This window comes from Mustela nivalis, assembly GCF_964662115.1.
Source record: "Mustela nivalis genome assembly, chromosome: 7".
In the NCBI taxonomy this organism is placed as follows: Eukaryota; Metazoa; Chordata; class Mammalia; order Carnivora; family Mustelidae; genus Mustela; species Mustela nivalis.
The window spans coordinates 127870784-127894395 of record NC_139026.1 but is presented as its reverse complement, the minus strand read 5'-3'; the positions used below and the strand labels follow the sequence as shown (position 1 = coordinate 127894395).

The 23612-nt window shown below is 36.1% G+C and overlaps 1 protein-coding gene across 1 annotated transcript in view; it reads right to left on the bottom strand.

Annotated features, from left to right (window-relative positions):
* Positions 1-23612, bottom strand: part of MALRD1 (MAM and LDL receptor class A domain containing 1) — a gene marked incomplete at its 5' end in the record, with an annotated part of 779396 nt that overhangs the window by 745163 nt on the left and 10621 nt on the right. The window contains one exon of the mRNA XM_082742491.1: positions 14441-14581. Within this exon, the coding sequence (XP_082598617.1) occupies positions 14441-14581 (141 nt within the window). The remainder of the gene's footprint in view (positions 1-14440; positions 14582-23612) is intronic.

The window sequence follows — 23612 nt, the reverse complement described above, 5'->3', positions numbered from 1 at the left end:
TCTTACTCCTGAAGTAGCCTACCAACAATCATATTATACACATATATGTAAACATCACTATCACCATTATAAGTTTCCTATCCACCTCTACTGTATTCATCTCGGCTTGCTTATATGGCTCCTAAATTCCCATTTTATGCCTGTATCCAGAAAAGTAAATGCACAGCATATCTTTAAAACATATTTCAAATAATCTCATGGTAAAGTGTTAACTATCAAAATGGCAAAGTAAGAATAAGCAGTGTGATTTTATTGAAAATGTTAAATGTTTACATTAAAGGGCTTTCAAAGAAAATTTTTTTTCTCAGTTGCTGGGTAAGGGTTGAAATAAAACCCCAACATAAACCAAGACTGATGACCAAAAAAAAAAAAAAGGAAGCATATAAAATATGAAAGCAACAAAAACCATGAGTCAAGTCAGAAGGGCTGAATCCAACAACTTTGGCAGTGAATTCCAGCAACCTTGATCCTCAGGAGAGATAAGGTAGAATTTTCAGTCTCACTTTCTTCAACTATTGACAAGCAGCCTTGCATTTCCTCCATTTCCCAGATTCTAAGTGATTAATAGGAATGAGTGTGAGCAGAAGGGACATAAATCGTATTGCATGTTATAGAGCAACCAACTGGCTCAAAGGAGCTTAAAAAGTTTGAGTGTTTTGACAGTGAGATAATATCAGTCCTCAAGAACATTTCCCCAAAAATCAGGCTGCAAAAATGGATCATCATGACAAGGCCCAAGGACTGAAGCAAAGGTTAAAATGTCAAAACTTTTGGAAAGGCAAAAGTGTGTTCACCTACGACAGAAATATGACTAAGTTCAGATAACAGAGAAGAAATAATAGTCTTTAGTATAAATTTTTTCTGGTTGGTAATTTCTATTTATTAAATTCTGTTTCCATTAAATCATAAGTTTTGTCTCATACCCACTCATTAAACTAACAAGCTCAACACAACCACATAATATTTGCTAAAACTGTAGGTCTTAAAGGACACCCTCAAATAGTAATCTCTTAATATTGCTGGCAACTTATCAATGAATGTGGCCATTTCAATTTAAGCCTGCTTCAGTGATGAAGAGCTACAGGAATCACTTTAATATATCATAAAACTTGACCATAAGCAAAAGGGTGATATCAACAAAAATGCCAATGAAAATTTACTCCTCCATTCAGGCAATGAAGAAAAACAAAACAAAAACAAAAACCAGCAAATGAGTTTTATGGGTTTTGGTTGTGTTTTTGTTTCTGCCATTTTTTTTTTTTTTAACGTCTTCTCCACACCCAAAGTGGAGCCCAACTCAGGGCTTTAATGCATGACCTTGAAATGAAGACCTGAGCCCAAATCAAGAGTCAGATGTTCAACCGACTGAGTCCCCGGGCTCCCCTTATGGTTTTTTAACTTGTCCTATTCCCACTGCTCACTTCCAGATCCGTAACAACTTTGAAAAATAGCAGTCCAGCATGGCAGCCAGAGCAATGAGAAGAAAACAGAGCTCTTTCAAAACCTCATTACCAGGGGCGCCTGGGTGGCTCAGTGGGTTAAGCCGCTGCCTTCGGCTCGGGTCATGATCTCAGGGTCCTGGGATCGAGTCCCGCATCGGGCTCTCTGCTCAGCAGGGAGCCTGCTTCCCCCTCTCTCTCCCTCTGCCTGCCTCTATGCCTACTTGTGATCTCTCTCTGTCAAATAAATGAATAAAATCTTTAAAAAAAAAAAAACCTCGGGGCGCCTGGGTGGCTCAGTGGATTAAGCCGCTGCCTTCGGCTCAGGTCATGATCTCAGTGTCCTGGGATCGAGCCCCGCATCGGGCTCTTTGCTCAGCGGGAGCCTGCTTCTCTCTCTCTCTCTCTCTCTCTCTGCCTGACTCTCCGCCGACTTGTGATCTCTCTCTCTGTCAAATAAATAAATAAAATCTTTAAAAAAAAAAAAAAAAAAAAAAACCTCATTACCAAATAATCGTCATTATTTGACATGTCTGGTGTTTCCCCAAAAAAGCCCACTTACAAGGCTGTCTGAAATTCACCACTCAGGATATTTTATCAAGCTAATTTAAAAGAAATGTGTCTATAAATTTGGCACCAGAATACACATGTAAATACTTATAATGAGAATTTGCAACTTTTTAATGTTTTAACATAGTTTTCTATTTGTCTTTATTTCAGGTACCAGAGTTATAATATCTAACTAATATATTTTTGTTGTTATTTTAGGGCCTAGGGGTCCCCTCACCCTGAGCATATGAACATAATAAAAAGGTCACTCAGAAAAAAAAAAAAAAATACCTTGTTCAGTGGAAAAAGTCTTCTTCCCTGCAAGCACTTGGGCCCACAGGCTACCTGTAACATGCAATTTATTTATCCTTCTGCTCACATTCATTCCTATTAATCACTTATAACTTAGGAAATGGAGGAAATGAGAGGTAAGTATTTTAATTTTATAGTTGGCCCGAAGTAGCATATAACAGTTGGGGCTCAAAAGTCTAACCAAAAAGCTAAAAACAAACTCTGGGGATTGGGATGTCCCATAGGACTTGGCTTTGAAATACTCTTATTTTTCCTGCAAATATAGATGGACATATACTTGCACAAAAGGCCTAAAAGGCCCTCAGCTCTCATCTCTGGCTGACTTTGAGGCTCTATGAAAGCAGAAAGTTAATACTAAGACAGAGTTGTCCACTGCCTGGTTTTGTTGATAGTGATCCTCAACAGGCACAGCAAGTCCCTCAACAAACACTGGGAGATTTAGTGATTGCAGGCATTTAAGGAATTCTCTCTTTGATCATTAACTGACCATGAAGTTGACCATATAGAGAATCCAATGGCTATACATGACAAGAATAAAGACTCCAGAATTGGTCTAGAAAAGTCACTGAACTAAGACATCAGACTTTCAGATTTGCTTTATTATATTGTTTTAAATATCCATGTTCCCAAGGTAATTGTGAGAAACATAAGGAAACAAGAAAATATGACCCATAAAAAAGAAAAAAAGTGATCAATAGAACGTGTCTCTTAATTTGTTGTTATAATTGATTAAAGTAAAATTATAATTCACTGTTAATGAAAGAGAATGAGAAATAATGAAAAAGAGAAAGAATGAGAAAGTAAATTAACAGGATACATTACAAAATATCTATACTGTAGCAGAAAACAGTAATGGAGGAAAAGAGTAACAAGAAAAGCATGAGACATACAGAAAACAAACAGCAGGTGGCAGGTCTAAATCCCACCTTAGTAGAAGTTATACTATTTGTAAGTTGATTAAAGTCTCCAATCAAAACTGAGGTTAACATGTTATATAAAAACATGATCAAACAATACAACTACCCCAAAAGGATGAATATAAAAGCATATAAAAACCATAACATACAAATAATAACAAAAGGAGATCTGGAAACCCAGGGGGAAAAAAAGATTGAACACACACACAAAAATATTATTAGAGACAAACAAGCACAATTTATCATGATAAAAGAATCAAGCTATCAAGAAAATAAAATAATTATAAACATATGCACCTCAAAACATAGCCTTAAAATATGAAGCAAAAGCTAATAAAAGCAAAGTGAAAATAAACAATTCAACAAAAATAGTTGAACAGATACCCCACTTTCAAGAATGGATAGACCACCTAAAAAATCAGTAGGGGAACAAAAGACTTAAGCCACACTACATCTATTAGACCTAACAGACACCTACAGGACAGTCCATCCAACAACAGCAAAATACACATATTTCTACAGTCCACACAAAATATTCTTCAGTGAAGACCATATTTCAGGACATAAAACAAATCTCAATAAATTTAACAAAATATGAATTAAACAAGTATGTTCTATCACTGAGGAGTGATTTGAGTCAACAGTAGAAAGAGAAGTGGGGATTTCCAAATATGTGAAAATCAAATGATCATGTTCTCTTTTTCACTCTCAAATAAATAAATAAATAAATAATAAAATCTTTATAAATAACCAATGGGTCAAACGGAAAATCAGAAGAGAAATTAGTAAATACTTGAGATGAATGAAAATGAAAATACCAAAATGTATGGGACACAGTTAAATGAGAGCTTAGAAATAAATTGGTAGCTGCAAATTTCTAATTTGAAAAAAAGAAAACTTTTAAATCACAGACTAATCTTCCACCTTACGAAGCTTAAAAGAAAAGCAGACTAAACCCCAAATGAGCCAAAGTTTAATTTGATATTAGAGCAGAGATAAATGAAATTAAAAAATAACAGAAATAAAATAAAGAAACCAGAAGTTGGTTCTTGGAAAGATCAACAAAATTAACAAATCTTTAACTAAACTGACTAATAGGGGGGAAAAAAGACTCAATTTGCTAAATGAAGAGTTAAATAGGGTTGGAACCACCAACCTTATAGAAGCAAAAAAACTATAGGGTGATATTATCAACAATTTCAAGCTAACAAATTGGATAATATAGATGATATGACAAGTTCCTAGAGAGACACAAACATTGACTCAGGACCAAAACTCACTTAAGAAGAAATATAAAATCTGAATAAATTATAATAAGTAAAGAGAATGAATCTATCATCAAAAAGCTTTCCACAAAGAAATTCTCAGTCACAGAAGGATTAACCAGTGAATTCTATAAACATTCCAACAGGAATTAAAATCAGTACTTCACAAACTCTTGCACAAAGTTCAAAAGGAGAGAATACTTCTCAATTCATTCTGTGAGGCCATTGTCACCTTGATATCAAAACCAGACAAACCAAATGATAAGAAAAGTATAGATCAGTATCTCAGACTAATATAAATGTGAAAACCCTAAACAAAATACAAGAAAGTCTCATCAAGCAAGATATAAAAAGGATTATTCACCACGACCAAGTAGGATTTATCTCAGGAATGCAAAGTTAGTTCAATGTATGAAAGCCAATCATTACAAAATGCCATATTGATCAAGTAAAGTCCAAAATCTCATGATCATCTCAATCAACACAGAAAACACATGAGACAAATTCTCATGACATAAATATTCAACAGATGAGCCACAGGAGGGAACATGCATACCTGACAAATGACATCTACAAAAAACCCTTACCTAACATCATGGCTGATGGGAAAAGATTGAAAATGCCCCTCATAGGGACGCCTGGGTGGCTCAGTTGGTTGGACGACTGCTTTCGGCTCAGGTCATGATCCCGGAGTTCCGGGATCGAGTCCCGCATCGGGCTCCCACCTCCACGGGGAGTCTGCTTCTCCCTCTGACCTTCTCCTCGCTCATGCTCTCTCCCACTGCCTCTTTCTCAAATAAATAAATACAATCTTTAAAAAAAAAAAAAAAGAAAAAAGAAAATGCCCCTCATAGGAGTAAGACAAGGATATCTGTTATTACCACTTCTGCTCAAAATTGCACTTGAGTTTCTGGCCAGACAGTTAGATAAGGAAAAAAAATAAAAAGCATCCAGAATGGAAACAGAAAGTAAAACTATCTCTACTTGCAAATGACATGATCTTATATAGAGAGGGTCCTAAGGAACCATGTGATTACACTGGGCTCACTTCAACAGCCCAGATTCAATTTATTTTAAGGTCAACTGATTCATAACCATAGTACATCTATAAAGTCCTCTTACAATAGCACCTAGATTTGTTTTGATTGAATAACCAGGGGATGGGAATCTTAGAATACGTGGGCAGGGGACCTCTTTAGAATTCTGCCTACCACAATTAGATAGCCATTAGTTTGGTTCTCTCGTTCTACTTGCTACATGTTAAAAGTGCTGACTAGTCTATGAAGCTTAAACTAGTTGAGTGCTTGTAAATCCTTCCTTGACTAATTCAGTTGTAGCACACACTGAATCAATGTATCTTCTCATCATGTTGCCAGACTTCATTTGCAAAGAACTGCAATCCACTGGGTCCTTTCCAAGGGCTTTAATTGGTAAAATTCCCTGCCTGCTTTCACTTGGCAGAATCTCAGTCTGCTGGTTATTTGGTTGTAGTTCCAAAGATATATTCTTTTAAACAAAAATATGTTCTTTGAAATTTGTATCATATTTATTTTAATACACTATTATTTGACTTTATGTATTTCTGGGGGGGTATGGGTTTTTTTTAACTTGTGGCTGAATTAATTTGAAGAATATATATCCATATAAATTTCACAAAGAAATAAGCCATCTGCCTGTAAAAAATAAAATTTGTGCCAAAAAAAAAACAAATGACCTATGAAAAATTTCTGTATTTCTACAGAGAAATTACAGAATGTATTATTATTAAGCTCAAATCTGTGGAATAATAATATTTACTTTAAAATATTTGACAGCTTGACTACTTTTGTTATATGGAAAATTTTCATTGATGTCATATCAGTTAAGTCAAATAATCATCTAAGTTGTCAACTGTGATTCCCTGACTGATGTATTACTCTGAATTTGAAATAAAAGAAATGGGAAAATAAACAGATATCGTATTATCTAATAAGAAATAGGCATCAGTTTTGTTCAGGAATTGTGAAAACTTCATGTAGCTCACGAATTTAGAATGCACACAACATGCAGCACACATCACAGATCTTGATATTATTAGCTTGACAAAGAATTTGTAGAAGAAATAAAGCTCTCTGGAAAATACTACTTGAGACAGAATGAATCATTAAGTATCAAATACGCAAGCCTTTGAAATTCTTTGTGTAACATTTAAGCCACTACGATTCATCTGTCAACATCTCTCATTTCTGCTGTCTGGTTGGACAGAGGTAGAAGTCGCCTTAGGACCCTCTCTATATAAAATCACATCATTTGCAAATAGAGACAGTTTTATTTTCTGTTTCCATTCTGGATGCTTTTCATTTCTTTTCCTTATCTAACTGTCTGGCCAGAAACTCCAGTGCAATTTTGAATAGAAGTAGTAATAACAGATATCCTTGTCTTATTCCTATGAGGGGCATTTTCAATCTTTTCCCATCAGGCATGATGTTAGGTGAGGGTTTTTTTTTTTTGTCAGGTATGCATGTTCCCTTCTGTGGCTCATATGTTGAACATTTTCACCATGAGAATATGTCACATGTGTTTTCTGCAGAAGGAGGAGGAAAAAGAGAGAAGGCAATGGTCCTGATGAATAAAATCAGTAACCTTTGGTTGACATAAATCTTGACATTCCCAAAGACACATTTGGCCTAATCTTCATTTCCAAAGACAACATCCTCAGAGCAGACTGGTATTTCACTGTCTGAGCACACCAGGTATATCTACAGCGTACTTATGTGGTTCTTTTAGTCTCAAATATCATGTCTCTCACTTCCCTGCCCATTGAAATACCACTCATCTTTCAAGTCCATTCTCAAGTCTTGTCTCAAAGTGATGACATCAGTTTCCATCTGGAGTGGCTTCTTCCGGTGTCAGAATTTGCCTATATCCACAGAGCAGTATGCTCTGACTAATGTCATAGCACTTTAAAAAATTTCCGCATATTATAATTCATTGTGTTATTGTCAAGCGTGCTTTTCAAAGAGATCCTATCATATCATATGCAGCATCTATTGTAACAGTCTTTATTATATTCATAGCACACATAGCCTTACACACTTTGGGGTTAATAAAAGCTTTTGAACTGAAATTCACAATTGTCGCCACCATATATAAACACATGTATGTAAATATATAAAAGAAAATTTTCACATTTAATTATTTTTTTACTAAAGTATTGAAAATGGCACAAATGGGACAATATACTGAATTTCATTTCACAAATACAAACCTTGCCTACCTGTATTTTTATTGTAAGACGCAAGCTGACCTACTATCATAGTCTTCTCCTTCATCGAAAATTCAGATGAAGCCACTGAGCCTGGGTGGCTCAGTGGATTAAAGCCTCTGCCTTCAGCTCAGGTCATGATCCCAGGGTCCTGGAATCGAGCTCTCCATCGGGCTCTCTGCTTGATGGGGAGCCTGCTTCCTCCTCTCTCTCTCTGCCTGCCTCTCTGCCTACTTGTGATCTGTCTGTCAAATAAATAAATAAATAAAATATTTTTAAAAAAAAGAAAATTCAGATGGATGTTGAAGTAACAGCATGATAAAGCTGATTTTTACATAGAATCAGTGCATACATCAGGTATACTGACCTATGTTTGCTACAAAAGTGACCACTAACCACTAAAATCAAGATAACTTATCTGTTAGTTCTTGGAAGAGGAATTTGATCCTTTACTCCTGTATCCCCAACAGTGCATATTGTCAGAAGCAAAAATGCTCAATTAATGTTTATTGAACAAACCTGAGACCGCAAACCATGGCTCATAGACAAATCCCACCTGCCACCTGATTTTGTATGGCCTGAGAACTGAGGGATTTTACATGTGTAAATGGCTGAAAATTTCAAAAGAATAATATTTGTTGACATATGAAAACTATATGAATTATAAATTCTAGAGTCCATTAATAAAGTTTTATTGTAACACAGCCATGCTCAATCTTCATGTATTGTCTATGGCTACTTCTACAGCATAATGGCAGGGTTGAGTAGCAGGGACATAAACTCTGTGATCTAAAAAGCTAAAATTATTTACTCTCTGGTCCTTGAAGGAAAATATATGCAGATTCATAGAATAAAAAAGGTATAAGGTTTATGTCTCCATCACTAGATGGTGAATTCCCTGGGTACAAGAACTTTGTTCTTCACTCTAATATCTCTAGATCCTATAATAATATAAGAAGCAATGTAAATGCTCAAGAAGAAACTTTTGAAATAATAAAAATATAGAAGAATAAATGAACATTAATTTTTCACTGATATCAAAATAGATATTAAGACTATAAAGGCTGCAAAAACAAAATCTAGGAAGTGAGTATGAGATTCTTTTTTTCCCACCTTTTGTCTTTTGCTGTTTTTTTTTTTTTTAAGATTTTATTTATTTATTTGACAGAGAGAGACACAGTGAAAGAGGGAACACAAGCAGGAGGGAATGGGAGAGGGAGAAGCAGACTTCCCACGGAGCAGGGAGCCCAATGCAGGGCTCGATCCCAGAAACCTGGGATCATGACCTGAGCCAAAGGCAGATGCTTAATGACTGAGCCACCCAGGTGCCCTCTTTTGCGGTTTCTTATTAGTAAAATAATACAACTCACTGTCTAAATCATGCACCTTGCCAAGTATCTAGAAACGCATTATGGTTCCTAGTGCCCATCACAAAGGGCAGCATGGAGCAGTTTAGGGAATGCTGGTATGGGAACGCCCAGTGATAAATGTAAACTCATACAGAAAAACCTAAAAGTTAAGACCTCAGGAGGAGTTAAAGGTAAACCTTTAGAGGCATACTTTCATGCGAACAGAAACTTGGAGAAAGGGATCACCACGTGTTAGATTCCTACAGGCTTTGGCCTGAGGTTAGGCTGTGGTTGTAACTGGTGTGTGTGACTAAAATTCTGATGGAAAAGCTGCTGTCTCCTTGGCCAGAAGAATCAAAGAAAAGGAGCTAGGACAGAGCCAGGTCCACCCTAAGTAAAGGGAAGAATTCTAGAAAGAAGAGAGCCAGAAGAAGAGGTGGCTTATGTTCCATAAATAAACCACCCATATCTCAGGCTAAAATCAAAACATGCATGTGTAGGCAAGGGGCACGTCTAGTAAAGTTTAAAAGAACTGAATCGACACCTGAACTTCTGCCCACAACAAACAAAACAGAGTTTTCCATTTGAGTCTAAACAAGTTAAGCCTCCACTTAAACAAAACAAATTATAGACATCTTAGAAAAAACTCTGGCAGTTCTCATAAAACTGGACATTCATTGACACAGCATCTCAGGGCAAAAAGATTTATTTATATAGGAATGTTTATAGCAATTTTCTTCATGAAATTCCATAACAGGAAAAAAAAACACAGTCTCTATCAATAGGAGAATGGATGGGTAAACTCAGCCAATTCTACACTACTTAGCAATAAAAAGGAAAGAACTCAGGATAACATGACAACATGGAAGAGTCTGCAGCATTATGCTAAGTGAACAAAGCCTTGCATCAGGCATATATACTGTATGTGTTCATGTACATGAAGTTTGAGAACAGGCAAGACAAACTCAAGGAGGAAGAAATTGAAATGGTGATTCCCTTGGGAGCGGAGGCTGGGAGCAGGAATGGAATAGGAAGTTGTATGAGTGAACTCTGGAGTGAAGATAATGTTCTAGATTTTGTTCTAGAGTGAACTCTCTGGAGTGAAGATGATGTTCTAGATTTTGTTCTAGAGTGAACTCTCTGGAGTGAGGATAATGTTCTAGATTTTGTTCTAGATAACTCTCTGGAGTGAAGATGATGTTCTAGATTTTGTTCTAGAGTGAACTCTCTGGAGTGAGGATAATGTTCTAGATTTTGTTCTAGATTTTATCTAGAACAGGTTGCACAGGTGAATGCATTTATCAGAACTTATCAAATAGTACATTTATGATTGGTGTGTTCATGTAACTCAGACTTTACCTCAAAATTTAAAAAAATAATAATTGTAATGAATATTGAATTCTAAAGGGGCAAACACACTTTTTCTTAAAAGGCCAAATAGTTTAGGCTCCGTGGACCATACAGTCTGTCACAAACACTCAACTGAAAGGCTGTAGCACAAAAGCAGACACAGGCACTTTGTGAATAAACAGGTGGGGCAATAAAACTTTATTTACAAAAACAGGAAAATGACCCACAGGCCCTGTGTCTAGATGATACCATGCTAACATATTTGGGGTAAAATGATTCCTGCCACTTCTTTGGAATGCACTGAAAATATGATGGATTGATAGATGGAGAAAGGGATCAGCAGATGGATAGATATTTGATAAAACAAATACTGTAATTTCAGTTGAATATCTAAGTGGTGGGTATATGGCTATTCACCGTACATATGTTTTGAAACTTTTCATATGCTTGAAAAATCCATAATAAGCTGGAGCAGAGTGGAACTATACAAATAAAAAATAAGTGGGCATATAGATCTAGCTTATGTTTACTTGACAAAATAGAGTTAATATGACCATGAATTTAGAAACGCAGTGCTTAGTCAGTTAAGTGTCTGCCTTCGGCTCAGGTCATGATCCCAAGGTCCTGCAATCAGGCCCCCATGGGGGGTCCCTGCTCAGTGGGGAGCCTGCTTCTCCCTCTGGCTTTGTTCCTCCCTCCCTCACCACTGGTTCATGTTCTCTCTCTCTCCCTGCAGTCTCTCTCTCTCAAATAAATAAGTAAAATCTTTTTAGATTTTAGAAGAAATACTGTAAATGAAACTTTCAAAGCTATTATGTGCTACCCAGCAATCCCATACAACCAAAGAAATGCCCCAGCAATGGGTCATGCAGGTGTGGCCATAGAGAACAGCGAAAGGCCTTCAGTCCTAGGCTAAAACTATCACACTTTCTAGAATAAAATTAAAAGATTGGATGATGTTTAGTAATTTGTGTTTGTCATATGATAATACATGGATTTTAGATCTAATTCAATAACTGGTCAAAATAACAAGAGTTCTGGGACACCTGGGTGGCTTAGTGGGTTAAAGCCTCTGCCTTTGGCTCAGGTCATGATATCAGGGTCCTGGGATCGAGCCCCGAATCGGGCTCTCTGCTCTGCGGGGAGCCTGCTTCTCCGTCTCTCTCTGCCTGCCTCTCTGCCGACTTGTGATCTCTCTCTCTCTCTGTCAAATAAATAAATAAATAAATAAATAAATAAAATCTTAAAAAAAAAATACAACAAGAGTTCTAATACCTCCCTTCAAACCTGATTTTAAATACCAAATAAGAAAAATAAGATGGAAATATAGATGGAAATATTAGCTTTTCAAATACATTATTTTTTATCTTTGATAATCTATACATTTTACATTTATAATAAATTACATACTCTAAAAGCCTCACATATCTTCTTTAGTATCACCTGCGCTCTAGAATTATTTAAAACTTGATAGTCTGATAAGAGTTACAAGAAAAACTCATATTCCATTCTTTTTTAAAATATAAAGTTTTACCATTGTTGCAAAGATGTATTTGCAGTGTAGGAATATCATTTCATCTCAATGTAATATTATATACTTCTTAAAAATCAGTATTATATTTTAATCACTCTGCTCCAAGCTTTAGTAGACTTCAAATATTGACACAGTCATGTTTTTAATGTTCTTAGATTTTCAAACTTAGCTCTGAAAACTTCTCAAGGCATTGATTACATGATGGAAAATATTATGTTGGAGCACCAGCAAATTATTTCAAGAGTAAGTTAATCAAAAATTTTATTAATACTCATGAAATAAGGATTTTTGAATGGAGACAAGATTCCAACAAGATGATTTTTCTATAAACATTTTCACAGCTAATATCTAAAGGCAAAACATTTGCCTATTTAAAATTATATCTAGGGAAATACTCATATTTAAACATGTAATTGTAGTTACAAGAGATGCATCTCTATTATTAAAATCACCAGCCTTCAGTAATTATGCCAGACAATATTTTGCCCTGTTCTCCCTATGAAGCTGGTCTTATTATTATTCCCACTTTACAGATGAGGAAACTGAGACCACAGAACTAGCAGGTTGACGTGCCAGGGTTCAAACCCATCTAGTTAGATGTCAGGGATGGGAACACAAACCAAGTGATGCAGCTACAGTGATATCTGCCTATAAAACATCTCAATTTTGATATAATTGCTCCCATTTATTTATTGACCAGCTATCCAAAAAAAATCAGCATGACAAAATGAGAAATGAGTAGGAAGAAAGAAAGGAAAGAGAGAGAAGAGAAAGAAAGGAAGGAGAGTGGGAAGCAGGAAGCACAATGACACAGTCTGGTTGTCTAACTTGAAGATGAGGAGCCATACAAGAGGAACAGAAAAAGAGCCACATGCAACAAAAGGAGAAAATTTCAGGTATTCTGCCCAAGACGAAGCCTAGGATAAGTAAATGGCTGCTGTGAAAGTTTTTAAGTAAAAGAAAGAAGCAGTGGGGTGGTTCTAAAAGAGATATATATATAGAATCAAACAATTTGCAAGGTATTGTAATAACTAAAAGGTAGGAACCAGATTCAATATCATCACCATGTAGCGTAACTGCACACATAGAAGTTTTCTGTGCTGCAGCAAGTCATTGGTCCTGCTTGAAAAGCTGATCCCTTGTTTGTGATAAGGTTGGCTTATTCCTAACAATTGTCAAAAAGTCCTTTTAAGAAGTATTTTTGCCAACAAACTGAGGGTTGCTGAGGGGAGGGGGGTTGGGAGAAGGGGTGTGGAGTTATGGACATTGGGGAGGGTATGTGCTTTGGTGAGTGCTGATTCACAGACCTGTACCCCTGGGGATAAAAATACATGTTTATAAAAAATTAAAAATTTAAAAAAAAAAGTATTTTTGCCATCAAAGCCAAGCAAAATAACAAACTGCAGTTCACTTACCTAGAAGTTAGAGTCAGGACCACCAAAATTATCCAGAAATGTACTAAATATCAACTTTGCTTGAATGTCAGATGGTTTATGGCAAGTTATACCCACAATATCTCATTTAGCTTTTACATCAACTACCTATGAATTAAGTATCATCATTCCCCCCTCAGAGTTGAGAAGATCATGGCTTAAAAAAAAGTAAATTGCAGGGCGCCTGGGTGGCTCAGTGGGTTAAAGCCTCTAACCTCTGGTTCAGGTCATGATCTCAGGGTCCTGGTATCGAGCCCCACATTGGGCTCTCTGCTCAGCGGGGAGCCTGCTTCCCCCTCTCTCTCTGCCTGCCTCTCTGCCTACTTGTGATCTCTATCAAATAAATAAATAAAATCTTTAAAATAAAATAAAATATCTTAATCACCTGGTACAAAATGGTGAATGGATGAAGTTCATTGGTTATCAAGTAAAGAAATCAATAAATGATTGGCTTCAGAGCCACCTCAAAGGCTAATGAGAGGTCCATTAGAGCTTCCTAGATAGCCTAAGAAAACAAGTGTTGTTTGAGCTGAAATCAGTATAGCCAAAAGCAACGTAATTTGATGAATTAACCTGTGTAGCATTATCATGTTACATTTTCCATTTTCCAGGGTGTCTAGGTGGCTCAGTGGGTTAAACCCTCTGCCTCTGGCTCAGGCCATGATCCCAGGGTCCAGGGATCGAGTCCCGTGTTGGGCTCTCTGCTAAGTGGGGAGCCTGCTTCCCCCTCTCTCTCTGTGTGCCTCTCTGCCTACTTGTGATCTCTTGTCAAATAAATGAATAAATAAATCTTAAAAAATAATAATAAATTTTCCATTTTCTATAAGGAGTCAAAACAGCTAGAAAATCCAATCATTCTATAGATAGACTGTCAGGATCCCAAGAATGCATCTATGAGACTCCAGTGTGATATTTTATATCATAAACATCCTGAAAATGATTAAAGAAGGCATAAAATTAGGCATTATAATAATTGATTTCCAAATATCAGCCAAAATTCTACTGCCATAATCAACCACTTGACGAGAAAGAAATTCAAAGTGCTTACCAGACGTGTCGCCACTGTGATCATAAAATGGAGGTGAGCCACCAGTCATCCCATTTCTCCTTGTCCAACCAACTTGCAGACTCTGGTCTCGTGCCATACTACAGAGCCCATTCTCAAAATCACATCTTTCATAATTGGAACCTAATGAGAGAAAAAAGAAAGTAGCTTTCAAAACCCATCTGGCTTCTTAAGAAATCAGACACGAATAGGAGGGGAAAAAAAGAAAAAAAAAGCTTAGCAACAAATGGCAAATATAGATTAACATAATAACATAAGGACTATTTTTCACATTTTACGTCTACTTTATTAATGCAAAGCTTTTTTGCAGATGACATTCTAATAAATTGCCACACACAAAAACCAGTGTGGTCGGGGGCGCCTGGGAGGCTCAGTGGGTTAAACCTCTACCTTCGGCTCCGGTCATGGGATCAAGAGTCCTGCGTCCGGCTCTTTGCTAAGTGGGGAGCCTGCTTCCCCCTCTCTCTCTGCGTGTCTCTCTGCCTACTTGTGATCTCTCCCTGTCAAATAAATAAATAAAATCTTTAAAAACAAAAAAAAGAAAACACAGTGTGGTCAAACAGAAAGAAGGCCACGTGAGGTCAGGAGACGGAGGACCTAATCCTGGTTTTGTCTCTTGTTACCTGAGTGCCTGCTAAACCACGTAACCAGAGCAAGCCCTTTTCTTCCCTTGTAAGATTGGAATAATGACATCTGGCCCTCTCCCCTTCAAATGGTTGCTATGAAAATCTAATGATGTAATTTATGTAAAATAGAACTCTTAGAACCATAAAATATGAGGAATTATTATTCAGGTTATATCTTCAGCTCCACCTCGATATTCCAGGCTTCCAGGCATATCAGAGTCTCCCATGTGGACAGAGCACACCACCAAGGACCCTCTCACTGGAGACCAGCCAGCCATGGCTGTGACGCATCTCTGCAATTAAACAGGGCACCTTCCTGTTAAATATCAGTGTTCTTGGAATTCTTGGTGCTTTTAGCACAATGGCAATTTCTGGCTCTTTAGATCTTTTCCCCAGCTTTAAGTGATCCGAGCAGCTTGGCAGAAGCTGAAGGATTTAGACATTTATCTGTTCACAATAACCACAAGGTCGGGCTTCATTTCATTATCCAACATCTGCGAATGTCACTCTCTAAAAAACAGGTTATCTGGACCACAAATAGCCCGTGCTGGGTTATAGTTCTTAACAACTGTGGAGGTTTGCCTTCGATGAGTTTGTTCTTGCCCTGACTGGTTGCATTAGCCACTGCAGGAGTAAATATGCCAGCGAATAGTTAGGCAGTGTTTGGCAACCCAGTCGGGAAATCATAATTTTTGCTTAAGCATATTTTGGACAAAATATTATTTAACAATAATATATCGGATGCATGCTCTTGAGATCATACATCTGTGTACTGAAAGCTGATTTAGAAATATCACTTTTAAACAATATTAAGTAAACTCGCTTTATTACCAATGGTCTATTTCATTTATTTTTCTCCTAGATCCCTTATTTTGAAAGATTTCATAGACCAGTTCTGTTCTATAATAACAAGAATCTTAATAGCTACAATTTATCAAGGTACTTTGCTCTGTGCTAGGCGTTCTACTTGTGGTTGTTTATTTATTCCTTACAACAACCGTATGGGGCAGGCATTGTTTTCCATTTTAAAAGTGAAGAAGCTGGGGGCCTGGGTGACTCAATTGGTTAACTGTCTGCCTTAGGCTGAGGTCATGATCCTAGGGTCCTAGGATCGAGCCCTATGTTGGGATCCCTGCTCAACGGGGAGTCTGTTTCTCCCTCTGCCCACCGCCTCATGCTCTCTCTCTCTCTCTCTAATAAATAAATAAATTTTAAAAATCTTTTTTTTTTTTTTAAAGTGAGGAAGCTTAAACTCTGTGTTATAGACATGAAGTTATTTGTCTGAGATAGAACAGCTAGTGAAGGCTGAGGCTAAGATTAGAACCCAGGTCTCTCTCTGACTTCAGGTCATGAACTCAAAGCTCTGTTCTGAGGCCTAATTTATTAGTGCACTCTCCTATTTTGATCAAAAACTTAGAGTCAGAGGTCTATCAGAATCGCTAGTCTGCCCAAGGCAACCAGTATTTTCAGACTGAACTGTCATTCTATTCAAAAGCTAAAAAGTTTGACTAGTTTGGGAATCATACCATGGCTAAATTTACAATTACCATAATGTCTTTGAAATATTTAAAGTAACTGGAATATCCCAATTATTACCTCATGGACCTCTTGTGATCCAGAGAATCTGGCTGAACAAAAAAAAAAAAAAAAAAAAAAAAAAGGAACTAAATTATATAATTATTTGTATAGATGTGCGCATGTCATTCAATTAGTTATGCATGCATCTGCACAAATAGATTTTCAAGTTTCCTGCAGTTCCTAGCAATTTTTACAACAATCTATTTGTGATTCTAAAATATTCTAAACTATTTTCATCACCGTATTTCAGCAATTATGTGTATGAAATATACATATATTCTCACATAAGTGTGAAACATTTTTTAAATACCAAGAAATCACTTTGCATTACAATTACTTAGTTGACTTCCGTTCACAATGTTTTGTTCTTTTTAATACAGAAAGATAATCATAATGATTTCTGGAAGTGTTAAAGCTAGAAAAATAGCTAAATAGAACATTTTTTGCTTCTGAAAATCTCAACAGGGATTCTTTTTGTTATAAAATGAATCTAATGAACATACATTTTCAAGTATTTCTTGTAAAAACCATACACTTCTAATAATTGCTAGATTATTCAAAAATCACATCTGAAAATTTTCCATTTATTTTCCCCCTACAGAGTGCTGTATTTTAAAACCCTTTGAACCATGTTTCTTGCACTGTCGCTGACTTGCCTCTTAATTCTATATGCCACACGTCTACATCCAAATCTGAAACTATTTGCTTTGCTAAAATCTGTCTGCGTTAAGAGTTCTGCTATCACAGCCATCACTAAATTGTATTGAGTAAGGCCACAGTTTGACTAGATAGGAAACAATGAGGAGCTGTGTGCAGAAATTTATAGTAGAATCCACGTTCGTGGGCTTTTTGATGTGTGGAACTCATTTTTCCAATTTTGTGATCCCAAAGGTGGGACGTACTGTACTCAAAGAGGGAGAGTGTTTCCATGTTGTGATCTGAGGTTGCTCAGGAGGCCCAGTTACCCCCAAAATGTCTTCCACAGTGCCAGACTCTCTCATTTAAAATTCACTGAAGAGTTCTTCTTAGATTCAATCATTAACACCTTCATGGGAAGAAAAGCATCAAATTATATCCCCAGGTGATGGTTAACTTAGGGCATACTTCTGAGAAAATGGGTAGGAATAGAATAAACTTTTAAATACTGGTAATGGTGAAAAAAATTGGTACAGAACTCAGAATTAGGTATGGTATGGATCACAATATAAAGTTCTTAGAAGACAGAGAAAAATATAAGAATTAGGAAAGTCTAAAAAGGGCGAGGCAGAAGATATTAAAAGCAAACCATTTATATTACAATTTTGCCTGGGCCTATAATAATAACGCATTTCTCTCTTCCTCTTAAAAGATCCATGAGGCCCAGTTGTAGTCTTAATGATGAGTCCTGCTCTTTCTGAAAAATTGTGACAAAATACTACACGACATAAAATTTATCTTTTAACCATTTTTTTAAAATTAATTTTTTATTTTTTATAAACATATATTTTTATCCCCAGGGGTACAGGTCTGTGAATCACCAGGTTTACACACTTCACAGCACTCACCAAAGCACATACCCTCCCCAGTGTCCATAAGCCCACCCCCTTCTCCCAAACCCCTCCCCCCAGCAACCCTCAGTTTGTTTTGTGAGATTAAGAGTCACTTATGGTTTGTCTCCCTCCCAATCCCATCTTGTTTCATTTATTCTTCTCCTACCCACTTAAGCCTCCATGTTGCATCACCACTTCCTCATATCAGGGAGATCATATGATAGTTGTCTTTCTCTGCTTGACTTATTTGGCTAAGCATGATACGCTCTAGTTCCATCCATGTTGTCGCAAATGGCAAGATTTCATTTCTTTTGATGGCTGCATAGTATTCCATTGTGTATATATACCACATCTTCTTGATCCATTCATCTGTTGATGGACATCTAGGTTCTTTCCATAGTTTGGCTATTGTGGACATTGCTGCTATAAACATTCGGGTGCACATGCCCCTTTGGATCACTACGTTTGTGTCTTTAGGGTAAATACCCAGTAGTGCAATTGCTGGGTCATAGGGCAGTTCTATTTTCAACATTTTGAGGAACCTCCATGCTGTTTTCCAGAGTAGCTGCACCAGCTTGCATTCCCACCAACAGTGTAGGAGGGTTCCCCTTTCTCCGCATCCTCGCCAGCATCTGTCATTTCCTGACTTGTTGATTTTAGCCATTCTGACTGGTGTGAGGTGATATCTCATTGTGGTTTTGATTTGTATTTCCCTGATGCCAAGTGATATGGAGCACTTTCTCATGTGTCTGTTGGCCATCTGGATGTCTTCTTTGCAGAAATGTCTGTTCATGTCCTCTGCCCATTTCTTGATTGGATTATTTGTTCTTTGGGTGTTGAGTTTGCTAAGTTCTTTATAGATTCTGGACACTAGTCCTTTATCTGATATGTCGTTTGCAAATATCTTCTCCCATTCTGTCAGTTGTCTTTTGATTTTGTTAACTGTTTCCTTTGCTGTGCAAAAGCTTTTGATATTGATGAAATCCCAATAGCTCATTTTTTCCCTTGCTTCTTTTAACCATTTTTAAGTGTACTGTTCTCTGGTATTAAGTACATTCACGTTGTCATGCAACCATTACCCCCATCTAACCCCAGAATTTTTTGTTTTTTTTCCAACTGAAACTCCATTAAACTCTAACTTCCCATTCTCTCTTATCCCTAACCCCCCATTCTTTTCTGTCCCTATGGATTTGACTACTTGATATACCTACTGTAAGCGGAATCACAGAGTTTGTCCTTTTGTGACTTGCTTATTTCACTTAATATTATGTCCTCAAGGTTCATCCATGTGGCAGCATATGTCAGAATTTGTTTCCCTTTTGAAACTGAATAATATTCCGTTGCATGTATATACCACCTTTTGTTTACCCATTCATCTTCTGAAAGGACATTTGGGTTGCTCCCACCATTTGATATTAGGAATAATGCTATTATGAACACTGGCATACAAGTATCTGTTAGCCTTCCTGTTGTCATTTCTTTTGGATGTAGCTCCAGATGTAGAATTGTTGTGTCATGTGATAATTCCATTTTTAATTATTTGACGAACTGCCATGCTATTCCACAGAAAAGCTAAAAGATTTTACATTCCCACCACATGGCACAAGTGCTCCAATATTTCAACATCTTTGCCAACACTTATTATTTCCTGGAGTTTTGCTTGCTTATAAAAGCCATCCTAATGAGTATGAGGTGCAATCTCATTTTGGTTTTGATTTGCCTATCCCTAATGATCAGAGATGTTGAACATCTTTTCATGTCCTTGCTCATATTTGTGTATCATCTTTAGAGAAATGTCTATTCAGGTCCTTTGTCCATTTTTAAATCAGGTTGTTTTTGTTGAATTGTGAGAGTTCTTTATATGTTCTGTGTATCAATCTAACCTCATATCAGATATGTGATGTGCAAGTAGTTTCTCTTATTCAGTGGATTCCCTTTTTATTCTGATTGTGTCCTTTGATATGCAAAAGTGTTCATTTTTGATGAACTTTAATTTATCCAGGGTTTTTGTTTTGTTTTGTTTTGTTGGTACCTCTGGTTTCAGTGTCCTCCAAGAAAACATTGCTAAATACAGTATTTTACTTAATCCAGTATTTTACCCAGTAAAATCCAGTATTTCATCCTGAAAGATCCAGTATTTTACTTTACTTAAGATTTTACTTGTTTTACTTGTTTTCTTCTAAGAGTTTTATAGTTTCAGCTCTTACATTTAGATTTTCAAACCATTCTGACTTAATTTTGTATGTGCTGTAAGGTAGGGATCCAACTTTAATCTTTCTTGCATGTAGATACAGTTTTTACAACACTATTTGATGAGCAGGCTGTTCTTTCTCCAATGAATGGTCAAGAAATAAATTTCCTTGTCAAAAATCATTTGTCTACATATGAAAGCTTATTACTGGGCTCTGTATTCCATTCCATTGGCTTATGTGTCTGTCTTTATGTCAATACCAAACTCTTTTAATACCCTTAGCTTTGTAATAAGTTTTGAGTCAGGAACTCTAAGGGCTATAGGTTGGTTCTTTTTTGAAATTGTTTTGGTTATTTGGGGTCCCTTGGTTATTTGGTTATTTGAGGTTGGTTCTTTTTTGAAATTGTTTTGGTTATTTGGGGTCCCGTATGTATTCTAGAATGGATTGTACTACTTCTGCACAAAATATTCTTGGGATTTTGATAGGAATTACATTGACTCTGTTCATCACTTTTGGTAATATTGACATCTAAACAATATTGATTCTTCCAATCCATGAACATGAGATGTCTTTTCATTTACTTGTGTCTTCTTTAATTTCTTTCGGCAACAAAGTTTAGTTTTCTATGTAATGTCTTTAGTCTCCTTGGTTATGTTTTAATTTTTAGAGGAAAAAGAAATGTATTTTTATTGAAGTAATATTTACAAATAATATTATATTAGTTTCAGATATATAACAGTGATTCAGTATTTATGTACATTACAAAATGATCACCCCAATAAGCCTAGTTATCATCTGTCACCATACAAAATTTTTACATTACTAACTATATGTGTCAATTATACATATGCTAATATTATATACTGACTAAATATTACATATTGACTAATATTATATATTGAGTATACTACCCAACATAGTATGTTACATTATGTCTTGTTTATTTTATAACTGGAATACCATACCTTTTTTTAATTTAAATTCAAGTTTTATTTAAATTAGATTTAAATAAAAATACATATAGTATATTATTAGTTTCAGAGTAGAGTTTAGTGATTCATCAGTTGCATATAACACCCAGTGCTCATTACATCAAGTTCCCTCCTTAATGTCCATCACCCAGTTACTCCAACCCCCCACCCACCTCCCAAGACTACACCTCCTAATCCCCTTCACACATTTCATCTATCTTCCCATTCTTCTCCTCTCTGAAAACCATCACTTTGTCATCTACACCTATGAGTCTATTTCTGTTTCTGTTTTGTTTATTCTTTTGTTTTGCTTTTTAGATTCCATATATAAGTAAAATCACATAGTATTTGTCTTTCTATGTCTGATTTATTTTAAGTTGGCATAATACCTTTTAGGTTTACCCATGCTATCACAAATGGCAAGATTTCATTCCTTTTTAGGCTTGTAATATTTCATTGTATATATATACCACATCTTTTTATCCATTCAACTATTGCTAGATATAGGTGGCTTCCATATCTTGGCTATTGTAAATTTTGTTGTGGTGAACACAGGGGTGTATACATCTTTTCATATTAGTGTTTTCATTTTCTTCAGATAATTACCTAGAAGTGGAATTTGGGATCATTTGATAGTCCTATTTTTAGCTTTTTGAGGAACTTCCATACTGTTGTCCACAGTGACTCTACAATTTATATTCCCACGGACAGTGTAAGAGGATTCCCTTTTCCAAACATCCTCACCAACATTTTTACTTATTATCTTAATAATAGCCACTCTGACAGGTGTGAGATGGTATCCCATTGTTGTTTTGATTTGCATTTCCCTGATGATTAGTGATGCCAGGCATCTTTCCATGTACCCATTGTCCAAATGCATGTCTTTGGAAAAATGTTCATTCAGAACCTCTGCCCATTTCTTAATTGAAATGTTTCTTTGTTTTTTGATATTGTGTTGTATGAGTTCTTCAAATATTTTGAACGTTAACCCCTGCCAGATATATCATTTGTGAATATCTTCTCCCATTCAGTTAGTTCTTCTTTCATTATGTTGATGGTTTCCTTCACAGTGCAAAAGTTTTTTCATTTGATGTAGTCTTATTTACTTATTTTTACTTTTGTTGTCCCTGCCTAAGGAGACAGAGCCAAAATATATATCTATATTTATAAGACATGTCAAAGAGTTTTCTGCCCATGTTTTCTTCTAGGCGTTTTCTGGTTTCAGGTCTTACATTTTGCCTTTAATCCATTTTGGTTCATTTTTATATATGGTATACAAAAATGGTCCATTTTCTTTCTTTTGCACATAGCAACCCAATGTTTCCAACACCATCTATTGAAGAAACTATCTTTTCCTCATTGTAAAGACTTGCCTTCTTTGTCATATGCTAATCGACCATATAAGTGTGCATTTATTTTTGGACCCTCTATTCTGTTCCATTGATTTATGTGTCTGTTTTTGTGTCTGTACCATACTGCTGTGGTTATAATAGCTTTGTAGTATAGTTTGAAATCTGGAAGCTGTGATGCCAGAGAACTTGTTCTGTGAAAAATGCCATGGTATTTTGATAAGGATTGCACTGGGTCTGTAAATCACTTTGGGTAGTATGGACATTTTAACGATGTTAATTCTTCTAATCCATGAACATAATATATCTTTTTATTTATTTGAGTCACCTTCAATTTCTTCATCAGTGTTTTATACTATATTTTCAGAGCAAGTCTCCCACCACTTTTGCTAAAGTTATTCCTGGGTATTTTATTCTTTTTGATGCAATTGCAAACTGGACTATTTTCTTAATTTCTCTTTCTGATAGTTTTTTATAAGTTTGTAGAAACACAACAGATTTCTGTGTATTAATTTTGTATTCTAAAACTTTACTGAATTCATGCAGTAGTTCTAAATGGTGGAGTCTTTACAATTTTCTAAATACAAAATCATGTCATCTGCAAGCAGTGACAATCTTAGTTCTTCCTTTCCAACTTAGATGCTATTATTTCTTTTTCTTGCCTCATTGCCGTGGCCAGTAATTCCAGCACTACTTTGAACAAAAGTGGCAAGACTGTCTTAGAGGAAAAGCTTTCCTGATTTTAGAAGGAAAGTTTTCAATTTTTCCCCCATAGAGTATGATGTTAGCTGGGCGGCGGGGGGGGCGGGGTCATATATGGCCTTTATTATGTTGATGCACATTCCTCTATAACCATTTTGTTAAGAGGTTTTTTTTTATCATAAATGGATGCTAAATTTTGTCAAGTGC